The 26,800-nt window shown below is 37.1% G+C and overlaps 1 protein-coding gene across 1 annotated transcript in view; it reads left to right on the top strand.

Annotated features, from left to right (window-relative positions):
- ZC2HC1A (zinc finger C2HC-type containing 1A) overlaps positions 1 to 26,800 on the top strand; it is a 34,547-nt gene that overhangs the window by 2,322 nt on the left and 5,425 nt on the right. The window contains exons 2-8 of the mRNA XM_041464492.1: positions 9,132 to 9,205; positions 9,920 to 10,036; positions 10,237 to 10,372; positions 13,391 to 13,539; positions 14,318 to 14,417; positions 15,115 to 15,223; positions 26,081 to 26,188. Coding sequence (XP_041320426.1) covers positions 9,132 to 9,205; positions 9,920 to 10,036; positions 10,237 to 10,372; positions 13,391 to 13,539; positions 14,318 to 14,417; positions 15,115 to 15,223; positions 26,081 to 26,188 — 793 coding nt within the window. The remainder of the gene's footprint in view (positions 1 to 9,131; positions 9,206 to 9,919; positions 10,037 to 10,236; positions 10,373 to 13,390; positions 13,540 to 14,317; positions 14,418 to 15,114; positions 15,224 to 26,080; positions 26,189 to 26,800) is intronic.

Below are 26,800 nucleotides of genomic sequence, written 5' to 3'. Positions count from 1 at the left end.
AGCTGGTGCTTTTGCTTTGCTGAGGATCAGCATCATAGATGAGAGATCTGATTTACTTTGGTTATAAGCATGCTATTAATAAGAAAGAGCTCTACCCAGTTTATAATGATGTTTCCAAAAAGTGGAGAGATGAATGTGTAATGGTTGGCATGTGGAACTGCATTAATGACATTTAAAAAGCTAAATAATATTTTCAGTGTCACAGTTGCATTTTTTCACTATGTGCAAGTTTAAGTGTTCTTTGAAATGGCAAAGTAGGTTTCTGTGTCACTTAAAAGTTCCTTCTAAAATTTACTTTTGTTGCTCCTTTAAGGCTGTTGCTCTATTTTTTTATCAGTATTGTTATATTACTAGATTGAGTCAAATTTGTACTTTTAAAGGTTTGTAAAAGTAATGAGTGCATGCTTGTCCTTAGAGGTGACAAATCTGATATTAGTGGCTAGCTCAACAACATTTGTTACTTTGCAGCTTGCATGCTGTTTGGCTGTTTTTCAATTTTCATTTAATTTACGGATGAAAATAGAGCCACAGACTGGCTCTGTCTGACAATGTAGTGATCTCTTCTAAGGTGAGCTTAGAAATCCGTTCATGAGTAATTCACCGTGTGGTGAATCTCAGGACTGTTTTTGATGGATTAACATGTTCTTGTTGCTTTCACTGCTGGATGTCAGGAAAAAAGCTGTCACACTGGTGTGTTTGTTGCTCTCTGTTTTGCCTGAGCGAGATGGAACCAAGCACTGAATTCCTGACTTGATTTAAGCCAGAGCAGTCCAATGGTGGTGTTTGATCGGCTTCTCTCCAGTCTGTTGTTTTTTCTGGGAGGATGCCCACAGCAGCTGCTTGAGCCAACTAAATGCCTCTTCCCACACTTGTTCACAGCCCATCCCAGCCTAAGGAATAAGGGGCAGAGGGGCTGCTGTGTCCGAGGGCAGAAGTCCAGCTCTCAGTGGTAGGTCATGGCAGCGCTTGCCCAGCCCCACGCTCCAGCAGCCAGGGAAGGCTGGTTGTGGTTGGAAGGGGCTGGCTGGCTGCTGGCTCAGGAAATAGCCTGCAGTGGCAAACCCAGAGCTTTCCCTTGCTGATCTGCCTAGGGACTACACTGGGACCAGTCTGGGTGTGTCCTCGAGGTCTCTCTGTACAGCATCTTCTGCTGAGAGCTGGGGTCTGCGTTGTCACAGCAATTGTCCCTGGACCCTTCCCTGGCGTGGGGGATGTCTGAGGTGCCTTGCTCCACCCCTAACAGCGCAAGATAGAGATCTTCGGGGTTTTATGTTAGTAATGTGACTCTTGAGAGCAAGTGCTTATTCTTGCTTTGTCAGAATTTCTGAATGCCCAATCTTATTTTTTTCCTTAATAGTTTAGAAAATTTTTGGGTTTTAAAAGAAAAATATTAGTCTGAGTGTTCTTTTCCTTTTAGAGTTGTCTTTCCTCACTGGATCCATGCAGCAGCTTCCTTACTTTGGTGGCCATTTTCTTTAGCTCCATTTGACTTCAGACTTCAGCTTTCATTTTTTAATAGGTGTATCTTTTGTCCAACAGAAGAATTAATTCATTTTATTGTACATTGTTCTTAAACCAGTAACTTGGAAATTATTAAAGACTGAAATGCAAAACTAATATTAATGTATATAATTTTTAATGACTTATTTGTCTCTGGTAGCCATTAAAACACAGAGATAAACGTGTCTTTGCACTGAACTGATGCTTCGCTGGGCATACTTGAACCTCTGTTAAGTGATCTGAATTTGACATTTAGCACTCTATAACTGCTCAATGTATTTACTCTTTTTAAAGCCATCATGTTTTTATTTTTTTAATTAATGGTTATTTTACTTAAGGAAAAATCCCAAAAACTAGTTTAGGCTGATACAATATGGAGAAGTGCACTACCAGAATATGTTTCACCTTTAAAAGAGATGAAGTAGACAGGAATTTGAATGTTTCAGATTAGTTTATTCAGTATCTTAGAAGTGATAGATTTTATGCCCTTTTCTACAGTTTTTTTAGATTTCTTGCATTTTTAACTTAAATTGCAGAGGCTAGATTGATCTACTAATTGACTTCAATTGGTTTAATATAGTGGAAAGATGAACATGTTTTACCTGCACAGAACATGGTGTGGTTGTCATCAAAAGCAGGTATTGCACCTTGATGAAACCTGGTTTCAGGCCTATGGTAAGCACTTGACTGGAGCAGCTGAGGAGTGGGCTTACTTTCTAAAGAAATCCTGAGGGAGGAGCAAATTAGGAATGAATATATTATAAATTGAGTTTATTATCAGGTTTTTTTTAACACATCATATTTTGCCAATTAAGATTCTGATAATCAAGCAGACTTAGGTAGGGATTGCTCTGTCCAATTACACTTGTGTTATAGAGTGCATAAGCCCAGATTTGCTTTGGGGATCACTATGGCAAAACAGTATTGGTCTGAGGCTGATGTGAGAAGACAAGTCTTTGCCTGACTGCCCTCACAGTCATCACAATGCCTGTAGCTTAATATCGGAGAACAGTGTGTTTATGAAGCCAAAGCAGAACTGTGTAACATTTACATAGGTTTTGCAGGTCACATGCTTTCTAGTGCTTCTAGTTGATCTTAAAGCTTGTTAGTAGAAAGCCAGATGATGCGTCTGGAATTCAGATCTGTCAAATAGTGCTGCTTGTTCGCCTTTGGTTGAGTTGCATTTCCGTAGGCTTTGCAGGGGAAGGTTTCATAGATTTTTCTGGATGACCGTCATGACTGAGTGACTCTCTAGAATGCCTGCACATTAACACTCAGTATGGGACAAATGGGAGCATTCAGAGGTCTGCTCTCTGTTGCAGGGCTAGGATCTAGTTGGGATCATGTGTAGGTGGTAGGACAGCTCACAGGACTGCAGTGCTGTGGTGGATGAGTACAGGCTCTTCAGGAAGAACCAGCTGGACAGCATGGGGGGAAGTTGCCCTTTATGTGGGAGAGCAGTGAGAATGCAACGGAGCTTTGCTGTGGAACCACCTGGGAGAGTATGAATCAGGGTTAGCAGGCAGACAAGTGTGGGAACAGCTGTTGTAGCTGTCTGCTAAAAGCCACTTGATCAGGAAAAATATGAGGTCTCCCTCATAATTGGAAAGATCAGTGTATTCACAGTGTATTCCTCATGAGATACTTTAACCTCTGAAGGGACTTTAATCTGCTGGAGGGACAAATCAGTAAGGTGCAAGCAGCTAGGAGGCTTCTGGTATGCATTGATGACAAACTCCTGACCCAGGTGATCAAGGAGCTGGCAAGGGGAGGCAGTCCTGCAGTACTTCATATGTACAGATGTGTGAGATGTAAAGGTCAGGGGCAGCCTTTCCGCCAGTGACTGTAGGATGGTTCAATTCAGGATCCTGAGAGGAGGGAGCTGGGTAAATAGATCTCAGCCCCAGAGCTCAGGAATGCAGTCTGTGACTTTAGGGATCTGCTTGCAAGTGTCCCATGAGAAATGGCCACAGAGAGAGATGGTTATTTTTAAGGATGTGTAATGTGACTGGCGCGTTTTCACATTAAAAGTTAAGCTTCGTTTGAGGAAGGAAGCAAAGAAGGACAGACAGTTGTAGTAAAGGGGAATACACCATGATGTCAGTTGTGTGTGCTGCTGTTACAATCATTCTTGACTGCATGGAACTCATTTCTCAGTCACCAAAAAAACCTACACAGAATCCTCCTCCAGGCTGTCACTTTGAGGCAGTGGGTCTCACCTTGATGTGTTATTTTCAAGAAATACAAATGAAATTTGCCATCATCAGACTCATTCACGTTCAGTGCAATAACAGGGTTTTTGAAATATAATGCATTTTCATTGTCAGACTGAAAAGCTGTACAAAAATGTGCAGAGGTACTGTGAAAGTCTTTTCAGCTTGAAGGAATGGATGCTACAGTGCTAAGGTGTTATCTTTTGGAAACAGAAGTGACAGGTTTATACAAGATTGTCAATACAGGAGCACAGGAGAATTCATGAGGCTTTCCTATAAAATTGGGAGTAGATAGATAAAAGTAGATTGATTTGCTATTTGTTAGACAATTGTCAAAACTTAGCTGCTTAAAAATTTCAAAGTATATGAATGGTTGAATACTAAGAGGCAGGGCTTACTATGATTTCCTCTTTCTTTGTCTCTTTCCTGCAAACTGCAGAACAGCACAGGTTAGAAGGGATGTGCTTGGTCGGGTAAAACATGCACAATATCATCTTCCAAGCAGACTTGACCGAAGTATGACAAGTACTGCCTGTTGTTAAGGATTACAGTCAGTGTATTTGCCTTACTTGCGTTTTCATTTCAAAATTCCTTTTGGCAAAATGCAAATTTGCAAAACTTCAATTGTTATTGGAATACTTTTTTCCTACTTTGGTGCATTCCTATTTTCATCATGTTATTTCATTCTCTTCAAAACTGCTTTAAAAAAATAATACTCTAAATTAAAAAAAAAAAATAATGCTCTAATTTAAAGGAATGTCCAAGGGTCTGTGCAACCCAGTCTAGTTGGAGGTGTTCTTTCCCAGGAGGGGGGTTGGAACTAGATGATCTTCAAGGTCCCCTTCCAACCCAAACCATTCCATGGTTCTCTGAAGTGTTCCCTACCTGTGTCACTGCATTAGTAAAATTTTTAGATGGCCCTTGCATGTAGTATTTACCATTGGTTAGGCTATGGTTAGTTAGTGTGTTGATTAAAAAAATATAACCCAGTCATTATTGATTGTTGGACATATGTTAGAAACTGGGCAGTCCTCAAAGAACCAGATGCTGTGCCTTGATGATATAGATTCTAACTAATGTGGGGAATGAACAGCATTTTTTTTATTGTACCATAAATATGTGGAACTCTTAAGTGACAAATACCTTGCTTTTGGAGATGAAAATGGAGTTATGCTAAAAGCAATAAATACAGTTTTGTAGAAGAATTTGGCAAGTGCTCTTCAAGTGCTGACTTTCAACACTTGCAGATTACTTGATAGCTTCAAATAGGTACCTAGTCCCAAGGCAGGGAATTGTACCAGGCTGTTTCTGCATGTTTGAATTCAGAGAGGCTTGATGATTCTGATTATCACAGGTTTCTGGCCTAAATAGTTTAGTACTGTTGCTGCTGTTGATAAATAAAAGGTTTTGAAGGGCAGTCAGATTTTACAACTTGATTAAATGCTGTTACAAAGTGCAGTCTTGTTTCTGCAATTTGTATCTACGTGCACCCCACACAGCTCTATACACTTGGGTATATAGAGCTCTCCAAAAGAAAAAAGTGTAACAAAGCTTAAGTTATTCAGCAATACCGGAGGCTTCTGCTCCCTCTAGGTGTGAAGTCTGTTTACAAAACTGCTTTATCTGTAAACATGACAGCAAGAACAAGTGACTGTGACAGATATGGCTGTGACTGTATCAGATCAAGCTTGCATGTATTGATGGGTCCACACATTGTACTGAGAAAGATAAATAGAACTGGTAGCTTGCTCTTCCTGCTGTAAATCAATTGTCCTATTTGAATATGAGAAAAAAGAAAGAAAGAAGTTGTTCTCTTGAAATCTAGGTTCAAGGAAGTCTAAACTTATCTATAATACTGAAAGCACCATGATACGTCTGGAGACTGTATAGCTCTACTGTCAGACTTAGTGCTCCACCCAGACTTTACAGCTAAACTCCTAACTTCAAGATCAGAAAGTACAAGCAACTAGACTGTAATCATACTCAGAAGAGATGTGAGCAGTAACTTGTGTAGGTACAAACCCAGTGATTTGGAAGCAGAACTGGAGGAGGAGGACATTTTACAAACATGAACGATGAGATTATTGTAGTCCTGCTAATAAGCTTCCAGTCTGGTTAAGTCAGATACCCAGCATCATACTAGGTTGTACTCTGTATTTTTGTCTGAGACCTGGTCTCAGGGAAGCAGTAGAATAGGATGTAAAGCTCTGTATCATAGTTCTGGCATCACTTCCACTGAAATACCACTTCTGTGGTGGTCACATAACAATTCTGATCATATTTAACTGTTCTCTAGGTGTGTTTTGATTAGATAAGCAGTAATAATTATTTCAGTTCTTCTCCAAGTTAACTATATTCATTCATGTTTAATACAAGCATCTAAACTGCTGGTGATTAGCAGTATTAAAGCTGGTAAAAAGGAAAAAAGTGTAGCTGCTGATTTTTTAAATGATTTTAAAAAGTCCTGCATTGTTGCTAAATTTACAGACTGAAGAAAATTGCCATGACAGTATCTTACTACCAATTTCTATTCTCAGACCAATTTCTCAAGCATATCCTCCTTCTGTTTCCTGATTTGAGTGTACTTTTTTATTTTTTATTTTTTCCCTTAGCCTCCTCCCTGCAGTGCATCCCAGATTAAAAACCATTTTGGCTAACTTTTTTCAGGAAAAATACCACACATTGTATTTTTAAAAAATAAAACAAAGCCAAAATTAAGTCAATTGCAGCCTTCATAATTTTATTCCCATGTCTTACTGTTAAGTTACCAGATTTCATGTGGATAGCATTACTAACCCTTCTGTAAGGGAAGACTCATGGACTCCTAGAAAGAAATGTTAAGGTTTTTCGGTTTGTTTGGTTTTGGTTTGTTTTTTTTACTTTAAAAGTGAGGAAAATCACAGAGGAATTAAGAAGCTAAAGGGGTGAGTGTGCCCCTTCATAAAGGATGCTTGGCTTCCCATTTTCAACAAAACTTCAGGAACTTTCATTTTTTAGAAATAACTTCCTTATGTGCTTTGGGTCAGTGATTTGTGTTACATGGTAGGTGTTGGCAGTAAAGTAGCTCTAGGCAGCTGTGATTACCTGCCAGCAGCAGGAGAGGGTGGGAATGCTGTAAGGAAATCCAGGTCTGTAACTGCAGCTGCGCTAAGTGGTAATTGGCATTCCTTGTGCTTTGGTTTGTCATATGTAAATACTGTTCAGGTCAGCAGCTATCAAGTCTGCTTCTTTTCATGTGGAATTTAAACACCAGCTCAAATTCTAGAACACTAGAATGAACACTCAGCCAAATTCTTGATCTTGTGTCAAGATCACTAATTCTGATTTATTTCAGCTAATTTATTGAAGACACAAATAGTGTAATTTCTTATTTTTGGGAAATGCCTCTCTCACTTGTTTCTGCAAGGCTGAGGGTTGTATCAGAATGATGTCATAAAAAGAAGTTGAACTCTTTAGTAGAAGTGAGTTTGGGGTGATGTAGGTTGTCATTATTAAGAGTGCTAGGAACTCTGAAGAATGAAGTCATGAAATAAACAAACAAATCTGTCCATATCTTGTATTTTTGAGTGGAGTAATTGAGAAAAGGTTACAACTGTTGCTGCTTACCCTTCAGATCAGTGCTGAGGGCAGGTTCCCAGCCGTCTAAGCTTTGTACCAGTGTTCATGTGCTCAGGCTTGTGGATTTAAGAAAACAGACCTATGGAAAAATTTTCAGACATGATTTTTTAAAAAAGAATTTGAAAAAATAGAGTTAAAATCCAAGTTCCTAGTAAATCTTTATCACATTCAATTTGAATGCATTCAGATTTCTTTATCGTAATTCAAATACAATTCTAATGCAAGAATAGAAAAAAAACAAGATTCATCTGCATGTTTTGCATTTTTCCTACTTCTCGTACTTGCGTGCATCTAAATATTTAGATGGCACAAAAGGAAACTTGGTTATGAATTCCATTTGTAAAACCATTTACTGTCAGTGCAGTCCTGCTGTGCTGTGGTAAAGAGAGGCATAGTCATATCTGCATGGAAAGGGTGCATAAATTAATTAAAGGTATGAACTAAATGTTTTGAACTGCACTTTTCACGTGATTTATGATTCTTAAATGCACTGTGCTCTATAGTGTGTTCATACAACATTGTTATGTTCTATTGTTATGAACATAGTATGTTCATACAGCATTGCATGCAGTTAGTTACTGGGGGTGAACTTGCTTTAAATAATTGAAAAAATCAGAAATAGACAATAATTGCTTATTCATAATACAAGTTTCACTCAGTTTTAATCATTGTATTTGGGCAAAAAAGGTTTTCGGTAGGAATCATGGCTGCCTGAATCTGTTTGTTTGCTGTGAAATATTTAATTAAATTATTTTTTTAGGACTGGTCATACACTTAGCAAGTGTGTATGTTTAGATGGAAAACAGGTTTCCGCAGGGAAGCTGGGAATAAAAGCTGATCAAATGATTGAAGATTGCTATGTTGATAACTTTGTTAGTTTAAGATGCTGCTTCACCTAAAATAAAAGTAAATTCGAAGTGGTTTTATTTTAATGGGGTGTAAATAGAGGCAGTTGTATTGTCTGCAATAGTCAGATTGAGTACAAAGAAAGCTACTAGTACATCTCAAACATAATCCAAATTTACTGCTTCTTTCTTGATAGATACGTGATATAAAAGTATCCCTGTGTTCCTCTGGTATAGTACTAGATATAGTAGATGCCTTTTATTGGGAAACACTGTAGTTTTTCATCTCTGCCACAACTCTGTTTCATAATGCATACTATATAAATATATTTGCTTGCATAGGCTTTGATACTTTGACTTGTTGGTCTTTTGTCTGGTTCTGTGGATCTGCTTTATGTCAGATATGCTGGTTACATTTTTGTTACCAATGCTTAAATAGCAACATCAGAAATACTTCTGTAAACCATCAGTTATAATCTGAATAAAATATATAGCAAAAATAGCATCAAGACTGTTTTCTTTACAAAATAAAGTGGAATAGTTTATCTTGGTAGAGCAAAATAAATAATGGAATGTGTCTTTTCTATATTTGATACTAAATTTGATCTTTTTCCAAAGACAGAAATACCCGCTAAATAGCTTTATTCTTGGTGTCTATTTGAGCTGTCGTTGGGACTTACAAGGGATTTTTTATTTCCATATTGATATGTATCCTTTTAAGGGAGTGGAGTTATGTATTGTAAATAAACAGAATTGCTGGTGACGTGTTGCTGGGCCTGACAGCTTCCAAAAGTACCTAAGGACTTTGGTATATTTTTTGCCTTTCTCATCTGCATAGCCTCTGCACAAGTCAAAGGATGTATGGCTAAGTGTATATGAGGTTAGCATTTTTGAAATAATGTTTTGTCATTAATTTAATCAAATTTTCTTAAAGAAGTATGTTGTTTTTTTTAAGGTGAGGTTACAGTGCAAACTGGAGATCTGTTGCCGTGTAAGATTTGTGGAAGAACTTTCTTTCCTGCAGCACTGGTGAGTGGTGTGAGACCTCTTGGCTTTTATATTTGATAAGTTGATATGCAAGTTAAGCAGTGCTCAGTATAGCTAAATAAAATAGACTTAGGGGCTTTGTTTTTGTTGGGGTTTTGGTTTGTCCCCCCTCCAAGTAATTACTGATTCCAGTTGTCTCAAGTTTGAAGCTCATTAGAAGGGGTTTAATTTTATTTTAAGATCCCATACTTTTCTGAAATACATGCCTCTAAAAGCATCTTTTCTAGGGTTACAGAATTAATCCTTGTGTTCTGCAGTTTTTTTCAGCTAGTAAATGAAGTGTTTTGTTTGCCATTTCCAAAACTCTGTTCTCCGCTGTTAATAGAAATCGGTCTGTCCTTAAATGTGAATATGAATTTCAAACACCTATGATTTGTTTTGCCACTCAGTGCAAAAGCTGCCTACCTATCATCAGTTTTTTTTACATGAAAGGAGCAAATATAGATGCCTTCAACTTTTCTTCATTATCACCCATGGTTTTGTGACACTATATACATCAGTGAATTCCTGTAGTTCTGTTTTAAAGGTGGTGGCTGGCATGAATGTTTGAGGGAAAACAGTCTTAAGCTTATTCATCAAGAGTTGGGGGTTTTTTTGCTAGTTTTTTTAATCAAGAAAGAGGGAAATAATATGTTAATAAGTTTTGTTTTCAAAACTGAGTTCTGCATTCTCCTTTTATTTTGCTTCTGCTTTCAGAAAAAGCATGGACCCATTTGCCAAAAAACTTCTGCCAAGAAAAGGAAGACGTTCGATTCCAGCCGACAGAGAGCAGAAGGAACTGACATTCCCACAGTAAAACCTCTTAAGCCACGGGTATGTGATAATTTACTCTGAATATGAGCATTTCAGGCATACTATATATGCATTTTAATAAGGCTTATTTCTTCTGGCAGTTTGTGTTAATTAGATCAACTAAGATTTGAAAGAAATCTTAACTGTGATATTATGTACTAAAATAAGGTGCATAGTTAGCTTCAAGTAAAAACTTCAAAGCTTTCTTTTTTGCCTCTTAGCCAGAACCACCCAAAAAACCTTCTAACTGGAGACGAAAGCATGAGGAATTCATAGCGACTATACGAGCAGCCAAAGGACTTAATCTTAAAGACGGTGGAAAACTCCCTCCACCACCTCCACCATCATATGACCCAGGTATGTAAAACAGTCAAGTTCCTCAGAGATTTTTCTTTAAATTAATGTGAAGAAGTTTGAATTGAAAAGAAATTTGTTGGAATGCAACATCCACAAGTTCTTGAAGATGTCTTACTGTCCCTGTGCAGATGCTGGATTGTGACTTTGGGTCTGGCTGGCTCACATTTTGTGTAGCTTTCAAAGCCCTTGACTTTGTTTTTGATGTGTGAAAACATAGCTGGGGCCAATTTGCAGTTTGCTGCTGTTTTGTAAACCATAGGTTGGACAAATTGTTTCAATACCCTGTTTGTGCTCACAACAGCAGCAGAATGCCTTTTTGATTAGCTGACACCCACAACATATTTACATTGTGGGAATGCACTTTTGTGTTCTTCAAATGTAATCTCTCCCATTTCTTGCTGAATTCACATTTGGTTTCATCTATGCAGTATATGCCTTAATGCCTCAGGTGTTTTGGGTATGTGAGATGTGTGGAGTTCATATTAGCAAGGGCAGGACAGTCCTTGGGTACCTTCGAACTGAGAGTGGGTAAAATGTTCGAGCAGTCTGATGTGAATGAGAAGGAAATGCACTTTTCATTTAACTTCTGGGATATTATAAATGGTTGAAGAATATATTTCTTTCTCTTGTCCTAAGAGTTAAACCATTTGATTAGCTGAATGGCTATTTTCAGAAGGATTGGGAAAGAACGTGTTTGCTTCTGTCTGTCTCTGTGGTCAAGGGAGGATGTGAAATGTTGCCTACCCTATTTCTTAGCAGCAGATGTGTTAGTCCAGCATTAGGATTGTAATGATGCATTCATTCTAAGAGTCTGTATTATTCAGCATTCTGTACTCACAATCCTGAAAAACCATACTGTTAATTTTAAAACGTAAAGCCATCTTAAAGCCAATAGCAAATGCTGTGGATAAGAATCACAAGGCTTGATCATGGAAAGAATCATTAATAATCTATGTAGCATATCTATAATCTATCTTGTTGTAGTTGGTTTTAGTCTCCTTGCTTCAGTCCTACTGCAGTGGGTAAGACTTAGGAAGAGGAAATCAGGAATGAAGAGACCATGCACAAAAAGATTAGTGCATATTCTTCTTAAAAATAGAGCAGGAGCAGCAACTGATACTCCTTTTCTACTTGTCCTGTAGAAGAGTGGGAAGATTGTGAACGTACAGTGTGTATGCATCCTCTCCTACTCAGCTCTGTCTTGGTCACACTTGTTTCTAACAAGCAGCAAGTCTTTTTCGTTTTAATGGAAAGAGTCTCATATTCATACTTTCTACTTAACTGCTCTGAGCTGGAATGTATTGCTGCTTCTTTCATCTCCTCTTCCACTTTTTGTGAGGAAATGCAGAATAGCATCAGGTTAAGAACAACCTTAAGTCACCCTGAGCTTGACTGCATGTGTGTACTGCCCTCTTATTTTGATTAATTTTTGTTTTTTAAAGCTTACATTGAATCCTAGAGGTTCTTCTGGACAGTATGAGCAGTACTTTCAGAGAGCCAAGTGTCTGACTGGCACTATGCGTTTTACAAAAGGATGAAGATACAATTCCTGATTCCTTAAAGTATACATTCATCCTCTCTAGTGTGATACATTTGTGGGCTTTGAAAGTTTTCTGTGGGAACTGAGCTCTGCACTAGCTAGAAGTGATACATTATCTAGAGGCTTTCACAGCTGCTTTATTTTTCTTTTTTTCTTTTTTTTTAGTTTCTTTGGAATATTTTAGGTTTGACTACATAGCTATTACAGTTCTGTTTCTGATTTTTTGACTCTTAAGGTGTAGTTGATATTCAAGTATACTGACAGTAGCAGAGCATATGTAAAATTAAAAAAATGAAAAATTGTTGTTGTTACCCCATGAGATTCCCATGCTGTCACTTCTCTGTGTTCTTCCTCTGTCCTTAGCTCACACTTCTTGGGTCACAGTTCATGGTTTGGTGGCCATTACATAATTTAACTTACTCAAAACTGTTTATAAATATTTAAAGGGACAAATATTTAAGCCTGATCTACTGCATTTGGACTAGTAACATGTAATCCAAAACTTATTTTAGTTTTTATGATATCTAATTGTAATTTTGGAGGCAGTGACTGTTGAATTTCATCTCATTTTCTTCAATACATTTCTAAAATTACCTAGAAACACACTAATTTAACCTGCTTTGCTGATGTCAAGCTTTTTTGATGCTTGCATGGTTTGGAATGCTCTAATCTGGGGCATACAGCATTAATATCTCTGGGCACTGAAATACACGGTTGTCTGAAACTGTCGTCCAAACATATAATTTTCAAAGTGCGCTGTATTTTAAGGTGTGTGTTTCCAGCATACAGATGATGTATCTTTTAATATTTTAAGCATTTCTGTAGCCCTTTCTGTTCTTTCCCCAATGAGAGTAATATTTCCTGTATGTAATACTGTTGGCAATGTGACTAAATTAATCTTGCAGTAGTAACATGGCGACCAGTTACTTTCTTTTGCATGTCTTTAGAGATAGCTCCTTATTTTGGCTGATCTTCTTCTGATTTTTTTAATTTGTTAAATTTCTGATTTTTTTTATAATGATCACTTCTAGTATTGCAGTTAGTATTTCTCAGTTCTTTCAAATTTGTCAGAGGAAACAGATTTGTTGTCTTTTGCTGCTTGTAAGGTTGTAATGTATTCCCATCTCTTGAACAAACTGAACTGTTTGTGATTTTTTGAAAATTTTTGATTGTTTGTTTGTTTAGCTTCTTCTCTACTTCCTTCCAGCTGATCTCTGTGCCACGTCCCTTTACCTCTGGCTACTTTCTCTGCAGAATAGCATCACTTAAAGTGTTTCTGATTTTGCTTAGGTTATTTCTAATCCTCAGCTACTCTTAGCCATCAAATGAGAATACGCTTTTAGCTGGCAATCTATATTTCATTTCCAGATTGAAAAAGATTCATAATTTCTCCTGGAGGGGAGGCTGGTCTTTAAAAGACTTTAAAGCATTGTCATTTTTAAAGCAGAGTATTAATGTTAGATTTCTATGTTTTTAAGATTACATTCAGTGTCCATACTGTCAGAGGAGATTTAATGAAAATGCAGCTGACAGGCACATCAATTTCTGTAAGGAGCAAGCTGCACGTATTACTAATAAGGGGAAATTGGCAGCTGATACCAAAGGCAAGGTTCCTACTCGAACACAGGTGAGCTATAACACTTTCCTTAACTCGTCACTTGCATTCAATGTCAAATCCAGCTTGTTAGTGTGTTACTTTCTTCTAAAAAGAACTATTTTATTCTGTGATTTTATTATTTACACTCACGGAAATTAGACACTAGCATGGATGAGGCTTTTGCTTTCTTAAACTGCAGAGATCCATAAGTCAGAGAGCAGCAGTTGCAAAACGAAAACCAGTGATAAATGTAATTGAGAAATGTGTAAATGACGGGTAAAGATAGCAAGAGGAAATAGAGATGCAGTTTTTGTAGAGGTAGTTGAATTTCTGTTGTGCTAGTTTCTAAATTCAGTTGAAGACTTGCTTAAGGGACAAAGTACCTGACTACAGGATAACTGACAGCAGTATTGTGGCTAATTAAGCTTTAGAGGGCTTCAGGTGTATTACACAGTATTTTGAATTAGTGCAGGGACTGGTCCAGACCACACAGGTGAAAGTAAGGTTTGGATTTCAAAGACAAAAAAATAATTCTACCTTTGAGTATTCACTTTTAAATTAATTGATAATGAGATGATACTTTTAATCTTAACAAAGCCACTAAGTTAGGGAGTGTTTCCTGCCAGCATCGTTTGTAAGTATTAGAAAACAGGCTATCAGAAACCATTTGCATGTTCCCATACGAGAAACAGGTTCATTAGTAGGAAATCGTCCTCTGTTCTGCCACAGTACCTGAAAGAATTACCTGTTGTGTTATATAGATAGCTTGATTTAATTGCTTAAATTTCTAGGTTGTATTTTGTTACAGTACAAACCTGCTCCAGTTAAGAAGATGCCTTCTGTAGGATCAACACCATCACCATCATCACGCTTACCACAGCCAAGTGGTGTTAGCAAAACTGTTGTAGGTATGAAATGAATGTTATGAATTGTTCCATGTCCTTTCTAAATAATAACTCTCAAACTATGCAGTAAAAATTGATTTTTACTGATATAAAATTGATATAGTGGTTTGTAAAACCTCATTTAAAATAAATTTGGAAGGGGCACTGATTGCCATCTATCTAAAAGACTTCTGAGCACTTAGGATTCTGGTTTATATATCAGGTCAATTTTTTTTTTTTTAATTTTATATGAAAAATCAGGGTAGTAATGCATGCTTGTATCAAATACTGGTCTCTCTCATGCTTAAATCTGTAACTAATTTTTCTGCTGAATATGATCATAAGTTGGTGAAAATATGTAGTCAAGGCATGTATATTAGAATTATGCAAACAGCACTCTAATTTAGGTTTCAGATATCATCGGATATGAAACATGTTCTGTTTGTACATACTTTTACTTTTCTTCCCCTTTTTTTCGTGAGCAAAGTAATTGAGGTACAGTATGTTTTCTTAGAATAAAATACTATGTCTCAATTACATATTTACTATACATTTCTTGAAACATTTTCTTTTTGTATTATCTTGATACTGACTCATATCTCTGTATTTCTAAAACTCTTGTTTTGAATTTCACAATGAAAATTTTTTTCAATAAATTGTATCATTTCAGCAAAAAATCTTACATTTTCTTATCTTTTTATGCTTGCTTTTCAACTGCAAGGTGTCTCTTCAAGTAAAGCACTGTCTTCATCTGGATCCAGTGGGAGCAAAATTCAGACGTTATCACCAGCTCATAAAAACTCGCTGGGAGCGGTGAACCCACAGGCAGGGTGAGTTCCATCTAATGTTGTCATATTTATGTTGTTCCATCTAATGTTGTCATATTTATGTTGTTCTAGTTTTAGAAGTCTCTGTGGTTTGTTTCACTTTTGATTTTTTTTCCTATGAGCTTCAGAAGTACAGTGTTTTGCATTTATCCTTTATCTGTAAATATAGCTAATGTTTGAGAAACATTGGAGAAGGCAAAGGTTTTATCAAGATGATTTAACAACAAAGGAGGTCAAGAAATAAAATATATTAAAAATTACAGAATAGGTAGAAGTGGTTGGAGTAATGAATTTTTTCTTGGTAAAAGTGAAGGGTCTTAAAAAAGCAGAAAACATTAGGTATAATTTCCTACACTGCGTGGACATAGAAGAAGGAGGTTTCTGCCATAGACTGCAAGGCAATTGTGACAGGATCTTCTCTCTTAGCACAAATGGATGGAGGCTTTCTCTTTTCCCTTCCCTAAGAGGCAACAAATGAATGAGCACAAATAAGACAAAACCAGTGCACTTACAACAGCAAGCAGTGCTACATGAAGATTATTAGTGTTCAGTGTAAGTGCTGGTGTGATCAAGGCTGTGACTCGTGCTTTGCTGGAGGGGTAGACATTTCGCAGAATCTCATAGAGAAGTCTGTGGAAAGAATTGAAGAAAAGTTGTGCAATTCTGCAGACGTTTGAGGAGCACCAAGGAACACTGAGAACACAAAACATAAAAGGAAGTGACTGCAATTATAACATTGGTGATTGAAAAAGATGTATTCATATAAGAATGTGTATCCAATTGGTGAAGACTGTATAATGTGGAAAAAACCAATGTCTCAAGTTCATGAGGAGGAAAAGAACATTCTAAAAACTCATGGGGTTGGACAGCAATTACACAAAACTGAGATTTTTAGTTTCTCACTCTTAAATTTTACAGGTTAGGCATGAATATAAATTACAGCTCTGTCATGCTTCCCTCCTAATGTCCTGTAGCATCAGGATTCAATTCTGCCCCTCCTTGCTCTGTCTACTCATGATAACTGTTTGGGACACAGCTCACATGCAGAGTCCATGAGGTTGACAGATGTCTTTCTTTTTTTATTTCCCTCCTCTTCTGATGTCTCACTAGTCTTTGGTCAGCTTCACTACCATTTGTAGGTATCTGTGCTGTGACTGTCAGAAAATCCCAGCCCCGTATTCACTGATGAGTGGCAAACAAGCAGGTCTGCAAACCACAGTAAAAAAGTCAGCTGAGATAATTTGAAGGCATGTTTCTGAGTCCAGTAGTGTCACCCAGCTGGCTGGGAAAGCTTTTTTCCTGTTGGAAGTTCCTAATTGAAGTCTCTATTTGTCAGTGAGGATGCAGCAATTTTGGCCTTCACTTGTTAACAAGGAAGTTCTATGTAATTTTACTAGTCAGTTGCTGTTGCAGTAAGCATATGAAATTTGGTAGAAAATAAACCCCCTTGTGTTCCAGCTGTTCCTCAGAGGTCAGAGGGGCTGAGTGCCACTTGGCTTAATTTCTGATTATAACCAGTCAGGCACTATGGCTGGTTATATTCAATAAGAGCTTTTACAATTCCAGATTAACAAATAATGTTGTTTATTAAAGCAGCAGATCATTGACTCTTGTTAGATTGCTGGTGATAAATGCAGTAGGTCTACAAAATGTTGTTTCACTGTTCCCAGCTATACTCTTGATGCAGCCAGAGGCACAAATCTTACCAAAGAGTCATCCTTGTTTTGGGGAAGGGAGAGAGGAGCAAGGCCATTGTCTATGAAGTAAGGGCATGTTCTCATTCTCTAAAAATGGAGGATTTCAAATATCAATTTTAGACTTTCTCAAAAAGTGGAAGTATGACTATTGTCAAATATAATTGGTTACCAGTTGCTGTGGTCCTAATTGGTGAAGAAGCAGCTTTTTTTTCATTTTCATATTGCTGGGTGCATTTTTCAATATATTCATTATCTTTGGATACCTTTGGCTGTAACAAAGGCAGCACAGATCCCTAACAATTCAGCATCATCCTCCACCCAGGTGAGGGAGCAGTGAAGGCCACCTGACATTACTCCTGTCAGCATGTTACAACCTCACATCATCTTCCCAAAGGAACAGATTGGTAACAGAGGCTGGTTGGGCAGGGATAAGGTGGAGTGAGGCTGATACCAAGGTCTGGGTGCACTCCTGTGCTTCACTGAGACGCCACTGGGCTGTGAGACCTCTGCCTCACCCCAGGCATCATTCAGTTGTTGAGTCTTGCTCCAGCCTAGTGCAAGGTAAGCAAGTGGCTCAACTCACATTTTTGCTCAAACAGTCTCATGAATTCTCCACAAACTCACAGCATCTCTGTGTCTTGACATAATAAGTCTGGCAATTTTCCACAGTTGCTTACTGGACTTTGTTTTCAGTAGTCTTCCATTTTCTCCTCTGTTGCTTGGAGAAGCAACTGTGACGACATGAAGCCAAATAGCAGCTGGGGAGATGTTTGCCCAGGTTCTCTCTGTTTATGCATTCTGCTAAGCACAAATAGATGGCTTCTGGCTGGCACAGCTCTCAGATAATGATCTCTGCTGAAAGACAGTCAGTAAATGTTAGCTTGGCTTATAACCTCAGTTGCCTACACAATTTCCAGATTTTAAGAGTATGGGTGGGTGTTATGAGTGTGTTTCTGCCTGCAGTCCTTGTCATTGCTCTAAAAAACTTGTTGTCTTCTGTTTTCCAGCTCACCCTTATGGTATTTGCTGCTCATACTAACCAGTCTTCCACAGGTGGCTGTTAAATATGTCTCGTTCCTAAGTGTTATATCTGTGACCCGGCATTTCTTTTTTTAGCTTCATTGTATTCACTTCTGGGGACAAATTTGTCAGAAGTTATATTGAAGCAAAGAGGTGTAAGTACCAGTTACATCATGGAATTGTCAGATTGGTCACTGGTGACAATTTTGGCCTTAATCATCTCAACTTCTGCCTCAGTATTGGGGCATGAGGGGGAAATACATTGAGTTCTGTTGAAATACCTTTAAAATTATACCAAAGCAAGGACTGAGACAGTAACAGTGAATGTCCTGCATGAGAGTGAAAATAATTAATACTGCAGTGACAGATTTTAACCATTAAAACATCTTACAATTTAGGCTATAGGTAAATGCAGCTGGAATTACTTTCTAAAATAGAAGAGCTTTTGAACATTACCCTTCAGTAGGATTAAACAAGATTTATTTCTTTTACTACATTTATGATTTAACCAGTAGAATGAAGCCTTAGTGTGAGTCTGGGATTCTGTTACACTGAAGTCAGACAGAGCTTATGCTGGAAGATAAGATGTTATGCTCGTCTGAGTTGTTAGCAAAACAATTTGCTGAGCAGTGTTGTGTGGGGGTATTTTTAAGGGCAATCTTTTAAATGGAATGTTAAGCAATCACTTTTTCTTTTCTTCTTGACAAATATTAAAGAGCCTACACACATTATTTTGACCAGGTTAAATTCCAGGTTTTGCTGTAAGAAACAAGTTCCTGCAGTTTGCACCAAGGAAAGCTGTAACTTCGGTGGTTTTTTTAGGTATTACTTCAGTGTGTAACCTTCCATCTTTGCCCAGATTCTTGTAAATCTGGATTTTCCGGAGACGTAATAGAAGAGAAGCTTAATAGAATTACAATTCTATTGTGCAATATCAGGGATGAGTTCTGTGTACCAGGCGATGGGACCGCACTGCGTTCTGTGGGGCCGAGGTCGCTGCTCGTGCGGGACGCGGCGGGACCGGAGGGGTCGCTGTGCTGAGCGCGCAGTGCCGCCCGCGCCCGGCAGGTGGCGCTGGCGCAGCGCGGGCCGGGCCGGGCGGGGGCGGCGGCCTGGCCTGCGAGCCTCGTGTGCAGCGGGCGCTGCTGCTTGTGTGGGCACAGGGGAGCCCTGACTTGGGACCTCGCTATTGTAAGTTATTTTCACTGTGCGGTGTCCTTCTTTTTTTAATTTGAATTCTCCTGTTCTGCTCCCCTGGTAAAGGGCTGCTGAGAGCACAGTGTCATCAACATAAGCTGTGTTAGTGCCAGTCAGGCTTACTTTGTACGTGTAGATCAGGATGTGTCAGCTGAGTTCTGCTGTGAGTTTTCTTTGTCTACCTGGACAGAGGGAGGACACAGACAGTCCTTCCAGTATGGACGAAAGTGTTGCATAAGGGCATCATTTCTGGGTCATGCAGAAGCGAGTGAGGAGTACCATGTGACTATTGTAGTCAGTAGGAAAATCTTCATTCATTTGGGTGAAAATAGATTTTTATCTTTTTGATATTGAAGAACTGAGAAAAGGAAAATTAATTCTGTATGAGTTATCTGTCATTAGGCTTATAATTTGATATCATGTTATGAACCCAAGTTTGTTATGCATTTTATTACAGTATATAGGTTAGTGGTGTCTTACATTTCTTGAGGTGTATGGCTGTCAGAAGTAATCAGATGTTCAGGAGAAAAAATTGGGTAGGTTCTTCTTAACCTAAAGGGTAAGCAAACAGGTGAACTCCACACCCACATGCAAACTGTTTTGCCATCAGAACCTGACGCCGTTTGTGGCCAAACAGGGATCTTTTGCATGTACAGATTAATTGTCTGTACACGTTTAATTTGTGAACAGTTGTGTTTGTTTGTTTTTTTAATGGGACTTGGAAATTGTATTATATTTTTAATATCGAAAATGAATCCTTAGAAATTAATTTTTAATTTATGTTTTATTTTGGGGATAAAACATATACTTTAATGTTAATGTTTCCCTCCTGGGAATCATGTCCACTGGTGACACATTCACTACTGTTTTACAGTTGAAATACAATATGAACAGCACACCAAATCAATAACAGTAAATTTTAAATTCCACTTATATATTTGCCATAAAGCATGTGTAACCTTTAAAAACATTATATTTTTAAGACAGTTTGTTCCTTTTATGAAGACCATAACTTACAGGGCTTTGTTCAGTGAGATCAAGATATGTAAGTAGTTGTCTTCGAGATCTTTGCATTTCAAAGGATTCTTGTAATCATTCTGTTTTTTTCATCAGAAGGTGACATGGCTGTCAGCTTTGGGTTTTTGGTTTTAAGGTGTGAAAGAATACTGTAGTGCTTTGTTTTGAGAGTATTAGGATGGCTTCTAGGATATTTCCTTGGTGTTCTACTCGATATGTGCCTGGAGTTCATAGATTATGCTGATAATTTGTTAAAGTTCAAAAATAACTAAGAAAATCCTGTTAGGTTGGAGTATGTGTCTTACAGTGTCAAAGACCTCAGTCTTGCTTCTCAGTTTTTTGAAAGTATGTAAAGAGTATGTATTGGGTGAAACAGGAGCTAATTAGTTTGAACTAGAACATCTGTTTGGGAGGTTTTACTTTATGATGATAAGATGATAAAAATGCAGAACTTAACCTGAAGATCTGATTTTCTAATCTAAATTGTGATTTCTGAAAAGCTACAGTTTTCCTTATGATGATGTGAGGGAATTTTTTTTTATTTTGTTGGCTGCCTTTTTAAAAATAATTTTAAAATTTGATTTTTGAATTAATCTTTTTGGTTTGGAAATGTTATCCATAATACTAAAAAAAAAATTGTTAAAGTATTGGCTGTGTATATAGTAGTATCTACTTTGAATGAGGTTTTTGTTGTTGAAACAAAGCTGGGCTTCTTTCAGGCTGTTCTCTGTTCTGCCTTTACAAACAAAAGGAAAAGGAAAAATTTTTCTTCTCACTATTTCTAGAGTTGTACGTACATATCTGTTATTTTCTAGTGTTTAAATTTATTATGACTTGTAATTATGAGCTCCCTTTTCTAGATGTATTGTATGACATCATGAAAGCTGTTCTTAAAAGAAATCAAATGTGAATATATTGTGCACAGTTTGAAAATAACTGGCATTAATGTTTTGTTTGAAAAAGAATTTTTAAAAATGTATTGGAAACCTAATCCAATGTCTATGAAATTCATTCCTCATCAAAGCAAGAAGAAGCCCTTTTGTTTGCTGGATAATTAAACTCTGATTCGTGCTTTTTTTTTTTTTAAGTCAGGGATTTCTTTGTTAATTATAAGTATTGAATTGTGAGTATTTTTTATTTCTTTTTTTGCGTAACTTGAATAGCAATATAGCACTGTTCTTATGAGCACCCCTTTATATATTTTAATAGTAAGATGGACAAGTTAGGCCCACACTGCGAACTGGAAGAGATGTGCAAAGGTTTTGTGACACTGATACAAAAACAAACAGTACCTCAAAAGGGCAGATGAGTTGTTGCCTGTAAAGAAGTAAGTATTACAAGTCAGTGTGGTTTATCTATTTTGCAAAACTGTTTCTCCTAAGCAGAAAAGTGTGTCCTTGGCGAACATCACCTGCCCAGTATGTCTTCCATATATATGCTGTGGGAGAAGAGTAGATGACATAATTCATACCAGAGTGAGGTGAACAGCTTCATAGGACAGGGAAGGTGAAGGTTTCCGTCAGATTTGATTTATTCTGTCAGTGCTTGATTACAAATTAGAAGTAACAAATTTGTGTCTTGATTACAGACTAAAAGTAATGAACTGGTGCCTTTCTAAACCCAAGGTAAAACTGATTTGCATGATGCAAAGCTGAAATAAGCATTTATCCCTGATAACTATACCAGTTTTTGACAGATTAAAATTGTAGTTTTATTCTCTTAAGGTCAAATATTTCTCTAACTCCTACATCTGTAAGGTAGCTGTGATGGTCCAAAAATATGAGGAAGGCAGACTTTGTAATGAAAGGTAAAGTCTTTGGTTAAGTCCAACTTACTTCATGAAATTTCTGCATATTCAGAAGTCTTTATAAGATCTAAGTTTGGAAGGAAGGTTATTCCAATTATTCTAACCTTTTAAAAAGGAAATAGATACTACACTGGAGTTAAGCCTTTGTTGTATTTTGGAAGATGCCAAATAGGCTGTGTTTTAATATTCTAAAAGAGAAATAAGTAATGAATTATGTGGCACATACATGGAATGTATTGCTTTATGTAGTAGAAATGTGTCTGAATCTCTTAATGCTGTAGCCAAAGATGTAGTATCTTTAAGACAGGGACTTTGGTTTTGACAAATCAAAAACAATGAGAGGAATGGGAGCTCTTTTTAGAGAACAGAATTTCTTTGGTGTTATTTGTTTCTTTGCATGTTTGGTTAAAGTCATAAATCCCATGAATCATCAAAAATTAGCTCAATTTTTCATTTTGTAATACATTATTAAGATGTTGAAGATTTAGCTTGGTGAGTTACTACAATTGCTTAAAAGAGGCCCTATCCGTAGAGCACTGATTTGATTTTTCTTCTAGAGAAAAATTCTTTGAAAGTTATAGGCACTTCTTCTGTTCATACAATCCTGTTGTTACTCAAGTATCTACTGAGTTCAAGAATTAAATCTGCCTTACTGGCAGTAAGTTATTCAGTGTATTGCATGCTAACAGCATTCAGCAAACTTTCTTAAATTCAGCATAGCAGTGTGGATGGTTGCAGTTTATGGCAAAGGTTTCTGGACTTTGGGACGCATGCCATTAGTCAGCAGAAAGTTATTTATGACTTTGCACAGAACTATGAGCTGTTGTGGGTAACAGTGGCAGCTGTCAAGGATATCTGAAAACACTCTGTCTAAGAAGCAAGATGTATATGTCAGTGTTTTAGGATAGAATTCAACCAAATCATACATGCATGCATAGAAAACGTCAAGCTTCTTTTACCAATTACTTTCGGATTTTTATTTTGCAAGCAGTGGTAATTCAACTAGATGTACAAGATGAGCTGCTTTAGGAAGGGAGGTCACTTTCAGTCTCATTTCTTTTAAAATAGAGAGTGGATAATACATTTCTTTACAGTATGTCTAGATTTTAAGAATTCCAGCTGGTGTTCGTACACAGCCTCATCTGCTGTCAGACTCTATTCCTACTTCATGTGATACAGTGTAGAGCAGGGATTTATATAGCTTTTCAAAACAGAACACAAAACCCAACCAAACAGGAAAAACAACATAAGTGGACAAGGATATATAGAGAAGGCAGAGATGGGTCAGATCAGAAAAAGCTAAGCTGTGGTGGGACAAGTTGAAATAACCAAAAATACCTTACTTTGTTGGAAGGCATCTGTCTCTAGAGATCAGATTGCTACTTAAGGATGCAGTTTCAAGTTTTTTCTCCAAACATACATGAAACATGATGCTAATTGTGTGTCTAGATATAGGCTGAATAAAATTGTAGACAGTGGCAGCCTATTCCTTGTGTTCATTTACTCATCAAAAAGGTCAGATATCACAGAATGGGTAAGGTTGGAAGGGAAGTTTCTGGTCTGAAAACATATTTGAGGTTTCTTCTATGTTTTTAGGAAACTAGTTGTGGAAAAAGACTGCAGAAATATGCAGAAGGCTGTTTTTATACATCTTGGAATGAAGATGTCCTGTTAAACCTTTAATGAGTCATGTTTTATCTGTTCATGAGACTTTGCCTCCTTTATACAGGGTGGACTGTGCACTTTGAATGTGGCTTTTCAGTATTTCGATGTCCTCCCTTCCCCAGCTCAGTCAGTGGCCTGAATGCTGTATTAATGCACTGATTTCTCTAAAATTTCTTTAGCATACACCTAGTACAAAAGCTCCATGTGAATTTTCAGAGTACTTAGTGAGATAAGGGTGTTTGATACAGTTGAAATACAGGGAAGAATAGTGGACTGGTTTTCACATCAATTTATTTCAGATTTCCAGGACTCCTAACAGGATGTTCAAAACTGATTCAAAGTACACTCTGAAGAGACTTCAGTTTAAGAAATTAATGCTGTTAATTAATGCTGTTAAGTTTTGAAAAAGTAGTATGTTGGTCCGAAGGATAAAATGCAGAGAAAACTGAGTCAGTAATAATTACGAATTTTTGGTTTTCAATTACTTTAAGCTGGCTAAACAGGAATTGAGACACAATTCTATTCTTAGCTTCATTGTGTGATCATCCCTGATCCATGATGATTCCATAATGTTTGTGTGTGTGCAGCTGATTTTTTCTTTATATGCTTTTCTGTCTTCTATAACAGGTAAAATAACAATCCAGTATGTTCTTTCTACTATAGAGATCTAATGAGTTTTACTCAGTTATAAGCAAAAGTCTCTCTTCACTGTATAATAAGATGGGGAAAATAGCACAAGATGAGTATTTAGCATCTGTACATCGTAGCAGTGTAATTCAGGTTACATTTAGAACTTCTATTCTAGAATTCTGTAACTTCTGAAAAGCTGACATAACTTCTAGTAAGTTTTAATTCTGGTATAACTGATGTAGTGCTTTTCAGTCCGTACATTATTTTTTTTTTTCAATTAAGTCCATCTTTAGAATCTCCTTGCAAAATAAGGGGGCAGACAGGAAAACTAATGGAGAAAGTTAGTGTTCTGGCCAGTGATCCATAATCTTTGATCATTCTACTCTACCTGTTGCAAGTAGAAGCCATTCTTGTTAAATTTGAATGCTTTAGTTAGATATAATTTCAGTTTAAATAATCTTGCATTTAGTTGCTCATTTCCACCTTTGTGCTTAATTATTTGATCATTTCTCTACTGGTTGAAGTGATAGATGGAGCTGAAAAGCCATCTTTATTCCGTGTGCATGACATGAAGGGAGAAATGTTCTATGCAGCATATCTATAATTCAGGAGCTATTGCATGTTCCTCATTTGTGTCAGTGTTGCATTTGAAGTTACTGGAGTTGAATGTGTTTTTTTTATCTGTGGTTTGAAAACCAAACCAAGAACAGACAGTTTATAATTCTTAAAGGAGCAGTTAGGTTTATCTGAAGGGACCGAATGATCTCTTGGTGACTAATTTTTTTTAATGGAGTCTTGTTTCAATTTTTTTAATGTCCTTGAATGAGTCCCAACTTAAATTTCATTTATGCATTGGTGTTCAAGAATGAGAACAGAAAAACTTGATCATGCACAAGATGTCATAGTCTGAAGGTTTGCCAAAGAAGAAGAAATCCCAGTGAATGGTAATTGTTTTGAGCAATGATGAAAACTTCTGTCCTTGATCACTAATGATAAAACTATGCCCCTTCCAATTTATTTTTCTTAGTGCTACTCAGATTTTTTTTAGGGTATTCTGATATTTCTCTACTCATCAAAACCAGCAGCAAGATGTTCTCAGTGTTTGGGATGTGCTGATCATTGTTAACTGGTTTCTCATAATACTTATGAGTCCTGAGGGAAGCAGTTTCCATATCTGTGTGGTCATAGTATTGACTCCAACCTCAGGAATGCTGTGACAATTTAGAAAAAAATTGAGGCCTTAATGCCCATCTGGATACACTTTCTTTCTCTCCTTCTATTTATATTCATAAATATAATTGTGCTTTGAAGAAAAAAGATTTACAGCATTATCTAAGAAGAAAAATAGTCTTGTTCACTCACTTCATTATGGGTCACAAAGTATTGAAAATATGGTATCCTTTCTACAGATCTTAAACTGTTAAAACCTGCAGTCATCTGCTCTCTATTTTCCTAGAAGACGTGCCAGTCTTAAAAAGTGACTTATAATTGTCAAGTAGAGATTAGGATGTACTGAGCAACCAATAATGCAGGATCTACCTGTTGGGAAGTGAGACACACGAACAGGAAGGGACTTGCTGTTTCATTTAACTTGTCATTGTGAGGTTCAAGTCATAACAGTTCAAACCATGCAAGTTCATGCCAAAGCTCCTCTGTCTGCTGTTGGTAGGAAATGAGTTATTTTTCATGCAGTTAACTAATGTGTAGATTCTCAGACTTTTATATGTGTGTATAGATGTATAGATATACATATATATTTGAAAATGCATATTCTTGTATGTATTCCTCTCTGTGTGTATAAAGCATCAGATATTTCTTCTATTTTAGAGGTGCAACAAAAACCCGAACGTCAACCCCTCCTAGTGTGGCAAGAGCCATGAGCACGGGTGCTTTGACAAACAGAAGAAAAACTAGCAATTCAGACATTCACTCAAGGTAGCTTTTAACTTTGTAGACTTTGTCATTGTGTGACTTTGTCATTGATAGGGATTACCTCCTACAAAAGAAGTTAAGGAATGTATTGTTCTCTGCAGTTAATAGATGATCAATATTATTTTGCTTGTATAATGTGCTCAATGTGTTTTGCATGTTTATCATCTGACAGCACACCTTTGTCATCAGCTGTCTCAGATGTGCACAGAAGACCCTGTTGGAAATGTCAAAAACTACTTGGGAGCTGTTGAAAAAATAACCAAATATTATTTCAGTAGAAGCTGAATTAAATCTGCATGCTAAGCACACAAATTGTCTTGCCCTTTTAAAGGGTAGGAGGAAAATACTATTGTAGGTTTAGCCTTCCCTTTTTGACAAGCTAAGTTTTAAGTGTTCAAGCACTTCAGGTAGTCTAAGTAGTCAATGAAATATTTGATCCTGCTCCTCAAACTCTGGTGTTTTTTATTTTCTTGCAGGGAAGGTGGATATCTGGATATATGTATGGGAGCCTGGGTAGCATTGTATATAAGATATACCACTGTATATAGGAAGTGAAGGAATTAAAATGGCAGTAACAATAACTATATTCATTGCAAGGATCAGACTAATTTTACA

Source organism: Pyrgilauda ruficollis, unplaced genomic scaffold, assembly GCF_017590135.1.
Source record: "Pyrgilauda ruficollis isolate IOZ18807 unplaced genomic scaffold, ASM1759013v1 scaffold18, whole genome shotgun sequence".
Classification (NCBI taxonomy): Eukaryota; Metazoa; Chordata; class Aves; order Passeriformes; family Passeridae; genus Pyrgilauda; species Pyrgilauda ruficollis.
The sequence above is the reverse complement of the archived record's forward strand: the minus strand, read 5'-3'. Positions and strand labels throughout refer to the sequence as shown.